We start from the raw sequence: 17,052 nt of genomic DNA, 5'->3' as shown, positions 1-17,052 counted from the left end.
CAAAAACTTTCTCCGTTATCAACAATTATTACTTCTTCTCATGTCAGACTCAACCGAAATATATGAAAGTTCCACTGTTGACAATAGTTTGTCACGAAAGGCTAAAGACATTGCCGCTGGATTTGTGGGTGGTGCAACCCAGGTCTTGATCGGCCAGCCGGCTGACTTGGTCAAAATTCGACTTCAAACAACTTCAGCTACATCTTCATCACAAGTTATCAAGGATGTTATAAAAAATGAGGGCCTTCTAGCTTTCTACAAGGGAACTTTGCCACCGCTTTTTGGAGTTGGGGTATGTGTTTCCCTTCAATTTTATGGTTTCCATGAAGCAAAAAGACAAATTTTGCAATACACCGGTCAGTCACAATTGAATCTTTGGCCTCAGACTTATATTGCTGGTGCTGTGGCTGGTGTAGTAAACTCGCCTGTGACTTCCCCTGTGGAACAATTGAGGATCCTCAGTCAATCATCATCAGGAGAACTGATCTCGCTCACATCAACAGTGAAGAAAATATTTGCTGAACATGGTATACGAGGCATATATCGTGGGTTTGACATCACTTTGATTAGAGAATTTCAAGCCTATGGTGTTTGGTTTTTAACATACGAAGCCCTTATAAAGAAAATTGTTGAGTTGCACCATTACAAAAGCAGAGATCAAATAGGTACACCAGAATTACTTGCATGTGGTGCCCTAGCTGGTAATGCGTTGTGGCTTAGTTCTTACCCATTGGATGTCATAAAGTCCAATATCCAAAGCGACGGATGGGGAGCTAAAAGTAAATTCGATGGAAGCGCCATCAAGGCAGTAAGATACATTTACGCTCACCATGGTTTTACTGGGTTTTGGAGAGGAATAGTTCCTTGCTTGCTAAGAGCTGTTCCATGTAGTGCCGGTACTTTTGCAAGTGTCGAGTTAGCACTTAGACTAATGGGGTAAAATATACATCATAATTTATTTAACGAGAAAGACCTCCTAACGACCCAGAGCGTTGTTTGTGAAGAGAACTGCTTTTCCTATGCAACTCCGAAAAGCTTGTAGAACCTTCTTGCAGCAAGGACGTAAACGAGTTTGATCTCGACAACACCGGCTCTTCGTCTAATGGGGTTACTCTTCTAACGGTGATCAATAACACGGTACATATGAGCAAAACAGTACCGGCGATAACGAAAACGAGTCCAGGTCGATGTAAAGTACTAACGGAGTATTTGTACACGGACAAATAAAATACGGGGGTCACCAAGGCAAAAATGTTCTTCACCAACGCCAATGCACCGAAAAGTTCTCCAATCTTTGACTCTGGGTAAAACTTGATGATTGAAGAGTTTATTGATGGACCAATCAATGTACCAAATCCACAGAACACCGTAAAGATGAAAAAAATTGACGTTGTCGGAGCAAGGCTATAGCCATAAAAGCCTATTGTCTCACACACAAGGCCGATCAAACACATCGAAAAGTCTACCATGTCAAGTTGCGTCTTAAACACTTTGAATTTGAGTCCATGCTGAAGAATCTTGTGATTGATAATGGGTGATAATAGAATCAAAACAACAGCTTTACTTGAGCAACTAATGGCAAGTAGGTGGCCAATACTGTTTTGCGCCCAGTCGTAATTGTAAATTCCATACAAGATAAAGATTTCACCAAACGACATGGCCATGGTACTCATGACACAATCTATGAACGCCAACACAAGAATTGTAAACCTATCACGACTAACCTTGTGCCTGTTGGATTGTTTCACCATTTCATTTGGAATTGCAAGCATCTTCAAAGGTTTCAAAAAATTTAGTTGATTATACAATCGTTCATACCATGGAGACCGCTCCATCTGTCTAAGGTTGATTTCACTCAGAGAACGCGATAAGGTCCTCGATTTCTTTTTAGCTTTTTCTGATCGTGATTCTGGTAAGATAAAGGTTGTCATTAAAAGGTTCATAACTAGAATTGCAATTTCAAATTGCAATGGAATAAATTCTTGTTTTCTTATGTCAGCTTGCGGAGACAATTTTGTTGTTAAAGCAATAATAAAGTTCCCCACCAATGGTCCAACACTCAATCCAACAAACATGGCGGCAAAACCAATGCCTAGTGCATAAATTCTCTGATGGGGTTCAGCTACGTCTGATATGTAGCAATTGCACAATGCTATCAAGGACATGAGTCCTCCTCCCATATTGCTGACAGCCTCGCTTGCAATCATTGAATAAAACTGTAAGGTGTTGTAGTTGTACATAAAGAAAAACTTGAGTAACTTCCCCACCAAAAAGCAAAGAATCACCATTATAAGAAATGGACGTCTTCCATACAAATCGCTCAACGGTGCTATCTTTCCCGATGAGATGAGCATAATGATAGCTCCAGTAAGTGTGTAGCCCAATTGCAAATTAGACATTAAAACTTGGGCAGAATCCTTGTTGCATTTCTCTGCTCCAAGGCTGTTACATGCAAGTTTCAATGTGATAACTTGTCTGGTTGCCTCAGCACTTGAAATAGAAAAAGCCAATAAGAATGTGATGGTGGACACCATCAATACGCTTGGTCTTTTCAACCAGTGTATGCTTTTGTTCAAAAGCCGCTGTTCTCTCAACCACACTACATCCTCATTGTGCTCGTCCTCGTCATATTCTTGGTCATTTTCTAGAACTGCTTCGTAAATGTCATTTGCTGCTAGCTCTAAATCCGCCAAAGCTTGACCATTATCAGGAATTTGTGGCGTTCTAATTTGCCGACTCAGATTCGACTTTTGTGGTAAAAGTGGATCAATATCGGTGGGATCTTGCCGATTTGAAGGAACTGAAGACTCTGGGTACGACATTTGATAGCAAAGTGAATGAAAGTGGTATCCAAAGGTAGCTTGGAAGCTCTAATCAAAAGAAATAAAGGAGTGAGTACGCTTTCTTGATCTTGTTTTGAAATTGAGTTGCTATCAAAAATTAAGCGAACGGCTCAAAAATAAAAAAGAAAATCATTTCAGTGCGGAAATTGATTGACTATTTGGGATATAATTCCGTCCTGGGAGGGTTCGCAAAGGAGAGTGCCATACAATTCAGGGAAAGGAGATCACATTGTTTTCTTACACATAATTGGCCTCTGAGTGTGCTGGCACTTCGTAGACAAAGGTTAGAGTGAGGAGTAAAGAAGCCGAGTATAATTTTGGGCAGATTGCATTCCGAAGTGAGGATTGTTTTCCACCACTAAGTGTAATACCGATAGTAACCAATGCTAAAACGGCTCGTTTACGTCTTACAACTATCAAAGCCGCGAGTCCACAGTCTTGACGTGGGGCTTTGTGCATCTGTTAATGTGTGTCCTGGTTATTACTCAGTTAAGAAAGGGGCGCCTCATTGTTTAACTTCGTTACTCCAAAAGAAAAAAACAGAGAAAACCGTCGACGGAGGTTTACATCACACCAACACGATATGCTATCCAAACATACGCCTAGGGTTTCCAAATCCACCTTGAACATCGTCGCTCGCTTTATCTGGAACAATCACAAGGGCTCCAAACATTCCGACAATGAGGCTCTTGCTGACGCATTAAACCTTCTTTCGAAACCAGCAACAAAACCTACGTACAAGCCATCATTATTGAAATCATTGACAAAAGGACCAATGGATGAGCAGATATCCAATATACAACAAGATGTACACCTTAAGCAGGAACCTCACATTAGTGAACATTTTGTAAATAACCTACTATGGGGAATCAAGTCATCGTTGTTGGATTCCCGAATTAATCATTCACAGCTTTTAAACGATATGAACGTTGAAGAGTTGAGTAGCTATATCAAAAGGATTAAAAATGAAAGTATGTTACGTGAGATTGTGCAGCTTTTCTGTAGCCACGACAGATTGACGCCCAGATTATTGACTGACGTGTTATTGAATAAGTCATTGAAAAGTCTAGACGATTTCCCTATAGACATCAATACATTTGAAGGAATAGCGGGGATTGCCGACAAAGCAGCCGTCCACTTGAAGATCATTATGTTGAAGAAGTATTTTGATTTGAATCAACCTTTGGATATTATACGAAATTTGAAGACGAATTTCTCAACACTATATCTTCCATTGATCGAAAGCCATCAGCTCGCTCCCTTTTACGAGCGAATCGTATGGCGTTTTGTGTTTGAATACTTGCGACAGTATAACGAGGAGCACTACATAAAAACGTTGCAATCACTTCAGTCGAGTTTCTTGATATGGGAGTCATCGTCATACCCTTTAAGCCAATCAATTGCAAAGCTCATTTTGGAAAATCACGCTGGCATGGCCAAATTACAATCATTGTTTTTGGAAATTGCTTGTTTCGCAAAAACTTCGGAGGTGCCTAAATTGAGAAAGATATCAATACGACATAAAATTTACCACGATCGCGAAGACAAGAAACACCTTTACACTGTGCTTAGTGAGATGGAAAATTTTTTGATCTCATCGCAAGCTCTCGAGCTGAAGGCTTTACTCGAAAATTTGGCTGTTTACAGGCTCGAGTTAATTCAAGGAGTGTATGATAAACCCATTAGTTCGCTCGAGCGCTTGGAGTTGAGTAAAGCTTAGTACCGGACAGTGTAATTAGATTTATAAGGAGTGTAGACGAAATGAAAATGCGCAAACGTCAATTCGTGTGGTGGTTTATAGTACTCGCTTAGTGTGACCGCGGTTGTTCGCTGTGTTTTACTTGTTTCATTTGTGAGCCGCGTAGATTAATTAGATATTTTGCGCTTCTCATATATAAAAGAGCCAGCTAAGACAACGATTTTCTCAAACACCAATTGACGCTATAAAAGACGATGAAGGTCATTAGAGATAAAGATATTAAATCATTTCTTAACAAAAGGTTAACAAGGGAGTCCATTTTTAGTCAATTCCAACCGGTATTGTTGCGTGGTTTAGCCACTTACGCAGCTAACCCAAATGCAATCGTTCCTCCAAGAATTGTCCAACAGTCGAATAATTCTGAGTCAGACACTACCCATGTGTTCATGCCATGTATTTCACCTACCGAAGTGGGCATAAAAGTGATTAGTGGTGGTCCATCGAACAATACAAAGGGGTTGGGGTTTCAAGGGTGTGTTATGATTTTGGATGAAGTAACTGGTGAATTGAATGCAATCTTCAATGCCGCATGTTTAACTGCTTTCAGAACTGCATTAGCTAGTGTATTGGGTCTTACCAGAGTTGTGCCTGTTGACTCTGTCGACGTTTTGCCGGAATTGTGTGTGTTTGGGGTAGGTCAACAAGCTTATTGGCATGTCAAGTTGACTTTACTCTTGTATAAGGAGAAAATCGCGAAGGTGAACATACTAAATAGAACATTGGCAAATGCAGAAAAGTTGAAAGAGGAGTTGGGTAAAGAATTTGACAATGTTGAGTTCAGAGCGTTCCTGTTTGAAGAGGATGAAAAGTTCAAACCGCATATGGAAAACAGTTCAATCATATACGGATGCACTCCATCGACTTCAGCTGTGATAAAGAAAGACCATTTGAACAAAGATCCAAAATATCGAAAGTTTATTTCTCTCATCGGTTCGTACAAGCCGCACATGATTGAGTTGGATTTGGAATTGATGAATGATTTCAAAAACAATGGCGTCAAAGTGATTGTTGACTCAAAGGAGCATACGTTACATGAAGCTGGAGAATTGATACAATCAGGTTACACTAGTGACCAGTTGATTGAGATTCACGAATTGTATGAAACGGAAGAGTTCAGTACGATTACAGATGCAACAACCGGTACAACCGTACAAAAGATTGTAGGATTATCAATCATGGACTTGTGCATGGGGAAGTACATTTATGAAAACATCCAAGACGATGATGCAGTTGTTGTAAATGACTTTTAGACCAAATTTGAATGTGTAAGCATCCGTTCAAGGTACACCTGTTCATAAACGAGCTGTTTTGAGTGGATCTAGATTTCCAGTATAACATTTTCTGTAGGAAGGCTTGGCACATGACTCTGGTGCTATGTTGCATAATTTCTTTTTCTTTTTTCTCTCCTGCGTCGAGAAGTATTTTATTACATTCGCGTTATCACTGATTTGATCAAGTCAAATAGTGGCTTTATTTATAGCAATACCCCATAGCATTCACTAAATCATGCCCAAACGTGGTGAGAATTTGCCACTACTTGGTGGAGACACCTCTGTATTCAACAGCAAGCCCAAATCAAACACGAAGAGAAATATCTCATACATTTTGAATGTGGTTGCGATAGTTACCATCGCTATATTATTATTCCATAATTCGTCCAAGTCTGATACACCAAATGTGCCTGCATTTGATCCACACGGTAAAAAGAATATTATTATGATGGTCACTGATGGAATGGGACCGGCAAGTTTATCAGCAGCAAGGTCATTTCGTCAGCTCAAGGATAACTTGCCCATCGATGACGTATTAATCATTGACAAATACCTCATTGGATCATCAAGAACCAGATCATCGAGCTCTTTGATTACTGATTCAGCAGCTGGAGCCACTGCATTTTCATGCGGACTTAAATCATATAATGGTGCTATCGGTGTTGACTCAGACAAGACGCCATGTGGTACAATTTTGGAAGCGTTGAAATTGCAAGGGTATTTGACAGGTTTAGTGGTAACTACTAGAATTACTGACGCTACGCCTGCTGCATTTAGCTCACATGTTGATTACCGTTTCCAAGAGGATTTGATTGCCCAGCATCAATTAGGTGAATATCCTTTTGGCCGCGCGGTTGACTTGATCTTAGGTGGCGGAAGATGTCATTTTGTTCCAATCGCGAACGGTGGATGCAGAGCCGATGACAGAAACTTGGTCAAGGAAGCAGCCAAGAAAGGTTGGTCGTATGTTGGTGATAGAAAACAGTTTGATCAGTTGGATGGAGGTAAAAACGTCAGCTTACCATTGTTGGGTTTATTAGCAAATCATGATATACCGTATGACATTGATCGTGAAAGCAAACAATACCCATCTCTTGCAGAGCAGGTCAAGGTTGCATTGACTGCGCTCCAAGAGGCGACAAAGGACTCTGATCAAGGATTCTTTTTATTGATTGAAGGATCAAGAATTGACCATGCTGGCCATCACAATGATCCAGCAGCACAAGTCAGAGAAGTGTTGGCGTATGACAAAGCTTTCAAAGAAGTGATTGATTTCATTGATTCTACCGATGTGGAAACTGTTGCTATATCCACTAGTGACCATGAAACTGGAGGATTAGTGACTGCTAGACAAGTGACAGAATCGTACCCAGATTATTTATGGTACCCACAAATATTGTTGAACAGCACTCATTCAGGAGAATACTTGGCAAGAAAGATTTATAGCCAAAAAGTCAAGTCCGGTACCAAATTTACTGAATACATCAGGCAAGAAATATTAGAAAACGATATGGGTATTTCTGACTATACCGAGGATGAAGTTAGACAAATTGCCTCCAAATCATCACAACCAGATGCGCTTTTATATTTCTTGAACAACATGATTTCATTTAGAGCTCAAATTGGATGGACTACACATGGCCATTCGGCTGTGGATGTCAACATTTATGCGCATACAAACTCACCCTCACTTTTACATAAATTAAAGTCAAGAAATGCTTATGATGGATTGACTGGTAATCATGAAAACATTGAAATAGGTGCATTTATGGAAACAATAACTGGTTCGGATTTGAATCAAATTACAGAAATGATCAAGAAAACGGTCCATTCTCCTCATGGAAAGAGTGATTTGTCAGTGGATGAATTCCATGCAAATGTCGTACCCTCATTATAGTTAGATAATACAAATTAGATGAAAAAAAAGACCACTTAAGCCTACTCTATATCCCTGCATCATTTGTAGTCAATCATGGACAACGCATCTAATATGCCTTGCTTGATAGTGTCATTAGCAAAGTTGTCCTCAATTGAATTCTTGAGTCCTTGACTGTACACTTTTAAATTCTTTGCAATGGGTCCACCTCTAGCCATAGTGGCAACAATGTTTCGCTTCAATTGTTGGGCCAACTTTTGCCAGAAGATCGACAGCAACGAATCAGCTTTGTAGTGGTTTAGCAGCACCAGTAACAAGCTTTCATCCGATTTGTTACTACTATCATGTGGTAAATTCCATCTTGTTAATACTTCATCAAGTTTATCAAAATAATTTGAGCTACTTTGTTGTACCTCAGTCATTATCGCCGTGAAATTTCGCGGTGATTGTAATGCTTTGGCCAATTGGTTCCCACTGGTGGAAACTTGTCTTTGTATAGTTGATTTATCAAGCACTTGATAAAATTCGTTGGGGTCTAGGATATGTAATGCTTGCAAGTTGTGACAAAGTTTTAAATTTTTCACATTCAATGAGGTTGATCGATTAGTTTCACTATTTATCAACATTGAACATTGATGGATTAAACTTTGTCTCTTGGTTATTGCCGTGGCTCGATAATCCCGAATCAATTTTATTGACATTATGTTAGTACTATGGTCAGATTTGGCACTTTCATTGGGTGAAGTTGCAGATTCATACAAATTCATCAATTGTAAATACAATCGACTGGCTCGAACCACATCTGCATCCCCACCACCAGTTGCTGCTGCTGATCCTTGCAACTCCTCCAATTGTTGAATAATGAATACAAAAAATGAAGCCGTGCGTAACAACTCCAAAGTTTGATGTAGATTCTTCAAAGCATTGTTCAACTTAACAGCATCATCAAAAGGTTCAAGAATTTCCTTTCGAATCTTTTCAAATGGTCTGTTTATAGTGACCAATTGAGGATTAATACGATCATTCAAAATAGTCTTGTATTGTTCAATTTGTGCGCAATTCAATGTCAATGATTCATAGTTTGTGGATGAAATCCATTTCATTCGTTTATCTAGTTCAACCAAGTCGTATTTCAATTTTTTCAAAGGTGTTCGTAAATCTAATTGATTGTTGTCGTGACCATTGGTCGATATGACTAACGAATTGGCAAAGTTTATTGCATCGAAATCTGGTTCGAGGTACGCTTCAAAGTCCTCTAGGTCGTTACGTTGGGTTCCGTTTGAGGTCATGGCAGGGGATGGCGCCAGGTGGAGAGTATATCAAGTTCAGTTAAGTGTCCTTTGAGTTGAATTCTAAGAAAATTGATGAAGTTTATTGAAGTCAAAGCGTGCGCGAACCTAAAAACTCCTCAACACTCATCCTCAACAAGAGAGAAAAGATTTTTACAGGTAACCTTAATAGAACTTCTCTTTAAGCTTTATTGAGGCATTCACCTTGCATATACATCGTTAAATATAGAGTTAAACTATCGTATTATGACCGTATTGCATATAATCCCCTCGATCACCTAGTACTCGTCGTAATAATATTTTCATCATTTTTTTTTCGCAAATTCCTGGAATTCGCAACCTCATGGGATTAGTTACTATATATACATGCGTGCGGCTCAAAGCAACTGCAAAGGTACCTAGTTGATTCAAAGTAAAGCATATTGCAATCGTAATCAGTAGCATAGATCTGGATATATGCCAGTTTCATGTGGAGGCATTACCAAACTGAAATAACAGCCCTTCTGAATAAGTAGAAAGGTTCATGGCTTTCTTTGTACAAGCTCTCCCCATTCCCAAGACGGTCCCACATGCAAATACAGCAATTTTCTGCACACGAAGCTCATTACACACATGTCTCTATGTAATGTAAAGAGGAAAGGCGATAAAGGAAAGGGAGTAATGGAATGGTGCCAAGACAAGAAAAAAGAAAGCCACTTTGAAAGTTTTTCATTGCCCATGTAGTAAAGGCTCTCAAGAGCTGGCTTAAGCATGACAAGGAAGGTTGAGGAGATCAAGTCTACGTGCGTTAAAGGAGTGGTACGATAGGAGTGATATTGAATCCTCCAAGAGCACACCACCAGCAATGAATTGCTATCCCACCACTTGGTTCCCATATGGATCCTACTCCACTTGGGTCCAATTTTCCGCGCCAAGATAATTTTACAACTTTATCCACACTTTGAAATTTGCCCATGTGGGCTCTATATCGACATTGAGAAGCTGAGTATACTGTTAAATAATGGTGGTGGAGCTTCAATGGATGTTGGATGGACACGAGATGGATGTGCCCTAGATGTACCATGGACCCTTGGATGCACCCTGGATGCACCACAGATGTATGGACCTAAACTGCCTCGAAAAGATACCCAGAAACAATCGTTAACCTACAGTGTTTGACAAATTGATTGTTTACAATTAATTTAATTATGAATAGGGGAAGGTGCCCACATGGGCTATTCTCCTGTGGTATAAATAGGGTTGCAAATAACCCCAATTAATTAAAGGTAATCCCTCTCCTTTCGCCCTCCTCAAACCAAATAATGGCCTTCTTGTTCCCTAAATTATTAAACGTCTCGGTTTTGGCCCTTGCTGTCTACTTTTACATCTTTGCTGAAGTTCAAGCCGCTCCAATTGATAACTCCGTTTCTTCTAAAAAGAACATTATCTTTTTGGTTGGTGATGGTTTGGGTCCAAGTGGTGTTACCTTGGCTAGGTACTTTAGACAATACAAAGATGACTTGCCAGTTAATGATTACTTGGAGTTGGACAAGTACTTGATCGGGATGCAAGGTCACAGATCCAATTCGAGTTTGATAACCGATTCTGCTGCTGCTGGTACTGCATTAGCTACAGGAAAGAAAACCTACAATGGTGCGATTAGTGTTGATGCTGATGGGTTTCCAGTGGGAGCTGTGGGAGAAGCTTTGAAGTTGCAAGGTTACACTACTGGTGTTGTTGTTACAACAACTGTTACTGATGCTACTCCATCAGTTTGGTTTGCTCATGCAAAGAACAGAGGTTCCCAAAATTTGATTGCTGAACAAATGGTGGGCGAGATTCATCCATTAGGATTTGTTCCTTCATTGATCCTTGGTGGAGGAAGAGAGTATTTCCACGGTTTAGACCAAGGCGGTTTGAGAAAGGATAACAGAAGTTTGATTGAAGAAGTGCAAAACAATGGAACATGGAACTATATCGGTGATAGAGCTGGATTCGACGCATTGGATGAAGGTAGAAATGTTGAATTACCATTGTTGGGCTTGTTTGCTGAAGATGACTTTCCCTACAGAATTGACAGAGATGATTCCGAGTACCCCAGCTTGGTACAACAAACAAGAGTTGCGTTAAATGCGTTAGCCAATGCTACTGCAGACTCTGAACAAGGTTTCTTTTTAGTTATTGAATCTTCAAGAATTGATCATGCTGGTCATGCTAATGATTCACCGGCTCACGTTGCTGAGACATTAGAATACGACGATACAATTGCTGAGGTGTACAAGTTTATTCAAAACACTGATGTTGACACAATTGTCATGGCCACTGCTGATCACGAAACTGGTGGATTGGATCTCATGTCAACATCTTTTGACACATATGACGCTATTAGCAATGCCACCCATTCCGCTGAGTTCTTGTCCAATGCCATCTCCGATTTTGAAGACAAGGAAAACACGGAGTCATTGAATTCATTCATTAGGTCAACAATTTTTGAAGAAGGTTTAGGCTTGGGAAACTACACTGATGAAGAGGTTGATAGAGTTGCCAATTTGGTTGCTGCTGGTAGGGAAAGCAGTTTATTGACGACCATTTCCAATTTGACTGCTTCAAGAGCTGAAACTTTTTGGGCTTCGATCCAACACACCTCGGTTGATGTTGGCATGTACGCTTTTTCAAATTCCCCATACTTGATGCAAAAAGTGTTAAACACCAAAGATGGCTTGGCTGGGTTCCATGAAAACATTGACTTTAGTGTTTTCATCAAATCCATTGCTGAAATTGATTTAGGCGATGTGACAGAAAAGATTGCTGATATTGCAATTGAGTACTAAGAGAATGTTCCCCCCACACACACACACACACAGACACACACGTTGAAAAAACAAAAAAAGTTGTTTCGGTTTGAAATAGTTTTGATTTTATACTTTGATAAAATGATATGCCCTTTTATCTCACTATTGTTGCGAGAAAAACATAGATTGTGTTACCGTCCTCTTCTTATCTTCACGACAAGAAATTTTTCATCAAATGGAGAAATAAAATAGAAAAAAAAAACGCCGTGAGGACATCTTCTGTAATCACTTGGCAATGTGCGTAACATCCGCACTCCACATCTAAAAGTTATTCCGAAAGCTGTATAATCTTGAAATTATGCCAAGATATTACTGTCAGCCAAGCCCGATTTAACGCACGGCACGAAAATGACACCACAGTAGGCCCAATATGTCTTGTACGCCTTTGGGTGGTGTTTACGACCAATTTCTTGGAATATGGATACCTTTGGTTTGATAGGTTGATTAGGGCATTTTTCGACTCCATTTACAGAACACAGGTATGTGAATTGCTCAACATTATATATGGGGGGCAGAAGCACCACTCCGGTTTGCTTTCCTTTCTTTCACTCGCCACCAAAGATGAAATCCAGTGCCTCCAGCGCCACCTCTGAAAAGCAAAATGTTGTTGTCCAAACAGACGAACGCAGTTTGGACGAGGAATACGATTACAGTGACCCAAACAATTACAGCACAAACTATGTTGACCAATACAATCCTAATGGGTTACGAGTTCCAACCAAAGCCGAGGAGCAATCCTTGAGAAGAGTGATTGGCAAGATCAATTTTGCCATTATTTTGATTTGTGTCGTTGAATTTGCAGAACGAGCTTCGTATTATTCTGTTACTGGTATCTTGACAAATTTTGTGCAAAGACCATTGCCAGAAGGTTCGCCTCACGGGTGGGGTGCACCGGCTTCAAACAGTGGTAGTGAAAGTGCTGGTGCGTTGGATAGGGGATTGCAGACTGCTAGTGCTTTGACCAACTTGGTCACATTTTTGGCTTACGTTGTGCCATTGTTTGGTGGCTACTTGGCTGATACCACTTGGGGAAGATGGAAAACAATCCAGTGGGGTGTATTGTTTGGTGGAATTTCGCACGTTTTGTTTATTGTTGCTGCCGCTCCCAGTGTCATTGCCAATGGCAAAGCTGGTTTGGCAATTTGTATTCTTGCTATATTCACGTTGGCAACCGGATCAGGATTCATCAAACCCAACCTTTTGCCGTTGATGTTGGACCAGTACCCAGAGTCCGGAAACAGGGTAAAAGTGTTAAAGAGTGGTGAAAAAGTTCTCATTGATAGGGAAAAGACTTTGGAAAGTATCACGTTGGTGTTCTATTGGTCCATCAATATTGGTGCTTTTTTCCAGTTGGCAACATCCTACTGCGCCAGGCGTGTAGGCTTCTGGTTGGCGTTCTTTGTACCATTGGTACTCTACCTTGTCATGCCAATTGCATTCTGGTGGGTCAAACCGAAATTGGTTTTTGAAAAACCAAGTGGTTCAATATTAGGAGTGGTGCTTAAAATTCTCATTGTCTCATTTTCGGGCAATTTTATCAAACGTGTATTCGATGGCACCTTTTGGGAATATGCCAAACCATCTGTCATGAGGGCTAGGGGCCGCGAAAATTTCAAAAAGGGTTCCCCAATCAACTGGACCGACCAGCACGTTCTTGACGTCAAACAAACTTTGGACGCGTGCAAGTTGTTTGTGTATTTCATCTTTTACAACTTGGCAGACAATGGATTGTCCTCAGTTACCACCTCATTAGCAGGGGCGATGGATTTGAATGGAGTACCAAATGACTTGTTCAACAATTTCAACCCCCTTTCAATCATTGTTGTGATTCCGATTTTAGACTACATCGTCTACCCACTTTTGAGACGGTACCGCGTCAACTTCAGACCAATTCATCGGGTGTTTCTTGGATTTGTGATTGCAGCTCTGGCCCAAGTTGCTGGAGCTGTTTTGCAGCACCGAGTGTATGAAACTTCGCCATGTGGCAACCACTCAACCAACTGTCCTGAACCATCACCAATCAGTGCTTGGCAGGCATCGTCATTTTTCATTTTAACTGGTGCGTCAGAATGTTTTGCGATGGCCACTATATATGCACTTGCGTACACCAGAGCAGCTCCAGCTATGAAAGGAATTACCACAGCACTATTCCTCTTCACTATGGCAATCAGTGCCGCTATCAGTTTGGCTGTAACTCCAGCGTTGAAGGATCCTCATTTGGTCGTGGTGTTTGCAGTTGTAGCTGGTGTTGCATTCTTGGCTGGTGTGGTGTTGTTGATTCACTTTTTCAATTTACACAAGACAATGGAAAAAGAAGAACAAGAAAGAATTGCCATGGGACAAGAAACATCCGAAAGTACTAAGTTGGAGGATTTGGAGCCAATCAGTAGTGTTCACCCACCATTGGATGTAGTGACCTCTAAGCAATAAAAACATACGCTATTGACTAATATATTTGTTTTGTATTTTTTTTTGTTCTCTCTCAAATAAAATTTTACTTTCATCTTCTATTACTGCTGTTGATCTTTACCCTCCCCATGCTAGAGGTGTTTATTACCATCGTCCCTTCGATATGCTGGCTACTATACCACTTTTATACCATATTGCAAACGCCAGTGGAAAATATTATTGAAGATTTGAACATCGAGATACCACATATACCGACCATCTGCATTGATTCCATAAATGAGTCCTCGATTGTGATTCATTGGGATATTGAAGTGAAAAGTGAAGAGAACTTGTATTATATTGTTTTGATTAATGGCCAAGAAGTTGCCACTTTAACGTCAACATCGTGCAAGTTGAACAATTTAGAGCCCAAGCAAGTTTATACAGTCGAGGTGATTGCCAGTAATACAATAACAAATTTTAAATCCAAATCGAGGGCTATTCACGTGGAAACTTTAAACAAAGATGATGTCAAGGATTTTGTAGAAAACACCGATCTTTTGGAACCTATGTCTTTGTCAAAGGAGGAAAATTTGAATGCGATAACGATTGAGCAAATCAAAGATATTGATGACCCCGAGTTGGTGAACAGCTACTTGACCAAAGCTCAAAACGAGCTTTCCAAGTGCAACTCAGAATACAAAAGTTTCCAAGCATCTATTAGTGAGGAGCAGAGGTCCTTACAAGAGGAATTGAATTTTTATAAATCAGAATACGAAGAGGAGACAGAAACAAAGAATAAAAAAGACCATGATGTAAAGTCATTGGAGAATGTTAAGAATACCCTTTCATTCAAAAAGTCAAAATTGATGTCGCAACTAAACAATTTGAAGAACTCGTTGGCGATATATAATACAAAGTTTCAAGAAAATGATGCAAAGATTAATAAATTGAAAGAAAGAAACCTGCATTTGAGTGAGCTTGAGGAGCAGGCCCGGGCCAAAATTAATGTACAGATTGAGAAATTGCAACGAAGTTTGAATCATGATAAACAGCAATACGAAAGCATGGAAGAGTCTTTGAAAAGTTTGACAGTGGAGAAAAAGGACACTGTTATGTTGATGAACAAGCTCAAGCCACTTTTGGATCAATTTAATAATTTGCCAACGGCCGAACACTCCACGTCACCAAGCCCTGGCCCAAATTGCTCCTCAACTTCACTTCATCTGTTAAGTACATCTATATTCAACAAGGATGGGTCTCTCACCAAGAATGCATTCGACGCATTATTGAAAATCTTTCAATTGATACCATCATGGCAAGACGAAATAATGCTGGAAATCAACAATTACCAGGAGATTGAAAATCAGTGGAAATCAGCGTTCAAAGCGGAAGTGACAAATTTTGTTGCCGTCCATCAAGCATTAGAGATTGCCAAGTTGAACAAGGACGACAGCTATCAGCCAGTCAAATTGAACGAGTATCAAGCATCGATCGAGTTTGGTGGATACGGAAATGCATTGCCGAAACCCAAGTTCCCCAGTCATGGAAAAAATCTATCAGAGAGCAAGAGAGCCATCGAGGAGATTGACACTTTTCATAACTATTACGGTCAAGTTTACACCAACGAGAATCAAGCACCTTCCAAACAACCAACTTCCTTCACTCAGGACAATCATTACGACGAGCTGTACTTGCCACCATCACACGTTGCTCCAATTTCCGAATATCAACATAATAGTGGTGACCAGTCTTATATCAGTTTGAAACAAATCAATGCTATGGCACGAGGCGTGGACATGACCTCACCATTACAATCTGAATTTAACGATCCTACCTTGAATGAGCCTTTCAACGGAGGATTGCCTGTTTTTAACGAGCCTAGCATGGTGGCATCTCCTCCAGCTCCAAATTCATCATTGTACAGTAGCCTAGCACCTCCATTGCAACAAAGCTTGGAATCTAGATTCTACAATCCAAGCCATTCAACATCATTATCGGAGGTGTGGAACCCACAACAAGCGACAACAACAGCAACCGGCTCCACCTTGAATGACTTTGTTCAACCCACCACAGGGCGTGCGCAGAATGGATTTTTAGTCTCGCCATCACAAAACATCTGGCATAACGAAAGAGGTGCTGCTGCCGCTGCTGGCCTTGGAGCAACTGGATTATCTAGCAACTCGCCAATATGGAGGAATGAACTTTACGCTAATCATAATCAGCACTCAACTTCGCCCCAACCAAGAGAATTTCAACCGTTTGGAGACCACATTAATTTGCTAAACTCGGGAAGTCAATCTTTGGCCCTGCTTCAACCAACAAATTCAAACAAACACAATTCCTCTGAAGATCTTGTTACGTTCAACTTTAAGCATGAGTAGATTACAGTAAATGTAAGTACATAGAAAGTTCAGCTTTTGCAAGATCTCGCCCTGAAAGCTCCTCGCTTTATGTTTCCATTTTCACTTTTGTGTTGTGACCGGGGTTCAATTGTAGACACCTCTCCTGTGGCGTAAACCCAAAGCTTCAGAAAATCCCTCCCCGCGAATCCACCTCGAGATCCATCTCCCCCTACCCCCTCTTTCGCCTCCTCCAACCTCCAACCTTCCCCCCCTGGAAATGATCCGCCTTGTAACCTACTCCTAATTCGGTTATGCTCGGTGTATTTTGTGCGGCATTTATAACCGTTTAAAGGATTACCCAAAAAAAAAATAAAAAAAAGGAAAAAAAAGAAATCCATGCAGCAACCCCTCCCTTGATGAATGTCACTGTTGCGAATGGCTCTTTCGCGG

The 17,052-nt window shown here is 40.5% G+C and overlaps 9 protein-coding genes across 9 annotated transcripts; 7 read left to right on the top strand and 2 right to left on the bottom strand. All coding sequences in view use genetic code 12, as the record gives it.

Moving 5' to 3' along the window:
- Positions 1–40: 40 nt before the first annotated feature.
- YMC2 (Ymc2p) lies at positions 41–940 on the top strand (the record flags this gene model as incomplete). The annotated part of the gene is made up of 1 exon (XM_036808303.1): positions 41–940. One exon carries the CDS (start codon positions 41–43, stop codon positions 938–940), a length of 900 nt encoding a protein of 299 aa, XP_036665053.1.
- A 19-nt stretch (positions 941–959) lies between these two features.
- Positions 960–2,822, bottom strand: CPAR2_804280 (uncharacterized protein; the record flags this gene model as incomplete). Its single annotated transcript, XM_036808302.1, has 1 exon — positions 960–2,822. One exon carries the CDS (start codon positions 2,820–2,822, stop codon positions 960–962), a length of 1,863 nt encoding a protein of 620 aa, XP_036665052.1.
- A 604-nt stretch (positions 2,823–3,426) lies between these two features.
- Positions 3,427–4,563, top strand: CPAR2_804270 (uncharacterized protein; the record flags this gene model as incomplete). Its single annotated transcript, XM_036808300.1, has 1 exon — positions 3,427–4,563. One exon carries the CDS (start codon positions 3,427–3,429, stop codon positions 4,561–4,563), a length of 1,137 nt encoding a protein of 378 aa, XP_036665051.1.
- A 233-nt stretch (positions 4,564–4,796) lies between these two features.
- Positions 4,797–5,852, top strand: CPAR2_804260 (uncharacterized protein; the record flags this gene model as incomplete). Its single annotated transcript, XM_036808299.1, has 1 exon — positions 4,797–5,852. One exon carries the CDS (start codon positions 4,797–4,799, stop codon positions 5,850–5,852), a length of 1,056 nt encoding a protein of 351 aa, XP_036665050.1.
- Positions 5,853–6,108: 256 nt separating this feature from the next.
- CPAR2_804250 (alkaline phosphatase) lies at positions 6,109–7,770 on the top strand (the record flags this gene model as incomplete). The annotated part of the gene is made up of 1 exon (XM_036808298.1): positions 6,109–7,770. One exon carries the CDS (start codon positions 6,109–6,111, stop codon positions 7,768–7,770), a length of 1,662 nt encoding a protein of 553 aa, XP_036665049.1.
- Positions 7,771–7,829: 59 nt separating this feature from the next.
- Positions 7,830–9,038, bottom strand: CPAR2_804240 (Golgi transport complex subunit; the record flags this gene model as incomplete). The annotated part of the gene is made up of 1 exon (XM_036808297.1): positions 7,830–9,038. One exon carries the CDS (start codon positions 9,036–9,038, stop codon positions 7,830–7,832), a length of 1,209 nt encoding a protein of 402 aa, XP_036665048.1.
- A 1,301-nt stretch (positions 9,039–10,339) lies between these two features.
- Positions 10,340–11,848, top strand: CPAR2_804230 (alkaline phosphatase; the record flags this gene model as incomplete). The annotated part of the gene is made up of 1 exon (XM_036808296.1): positions 10,340–11,848. The coding sequence occupies one exon, from the start codon at positions 10,340–10,342 to the stop codon at positions 11,846–11,848; it is 1,509 nt and encodes a 502-aa protein (XP_036665047.1).
- Positions 11,849–12,373: 525 nt separating this feature from the next.
- On the top strand, positions 12,374–14,299 carry CPAR2_804220 (uncharacterized protein; the record flags this gene model as incomplete). The annotated part of the gene is made up of 1 exon (XM_036808295.1): positions 12,374–14,299. One exon carries the CDS (start codon positions 12,374–12,376, stop codon positions 14,297–14,299), a length of 1,926 nt encoding a protein of 641 aa, XP_036665046.1.
- Positions 14,300–14,406: 107 nt separating this feature from the next.
- On the top strand, positions 14,407–16,641 carry CPAR2_804210 (uncharacterized protein; the record flags this gene model as incomplete). The annotated part of the gene is made up of 1 exon (XM_036808294.1): positions 14,407–16,641. One exon carries the CDS (start codon positions 14,407–14,409, stop codon positions 16,639–16,641), a length of 2,235 nt encoding a protein of 744 aa, XP_036665045.1.
- Between the last annotated feature and the right edge of the window lie 411 nt (positions 16,642–17,052).

Source organism: Candida parapsilosis, contig 005807, assembly GCF_000182765.1.
Source record: "Candida parapsilosis strain CDC317 annotated contig 005807".
Lineage (NCBI taxonomy): Eukaryota > Fungi > Ascomycota > Pichiomycetes > Serinales > Debaryomycetaceae > Lodderomyces > Lodderomyces parapsilosis.
This window is presented reverse-complemented; position numbering and strand designations above follow the sequence as displayed.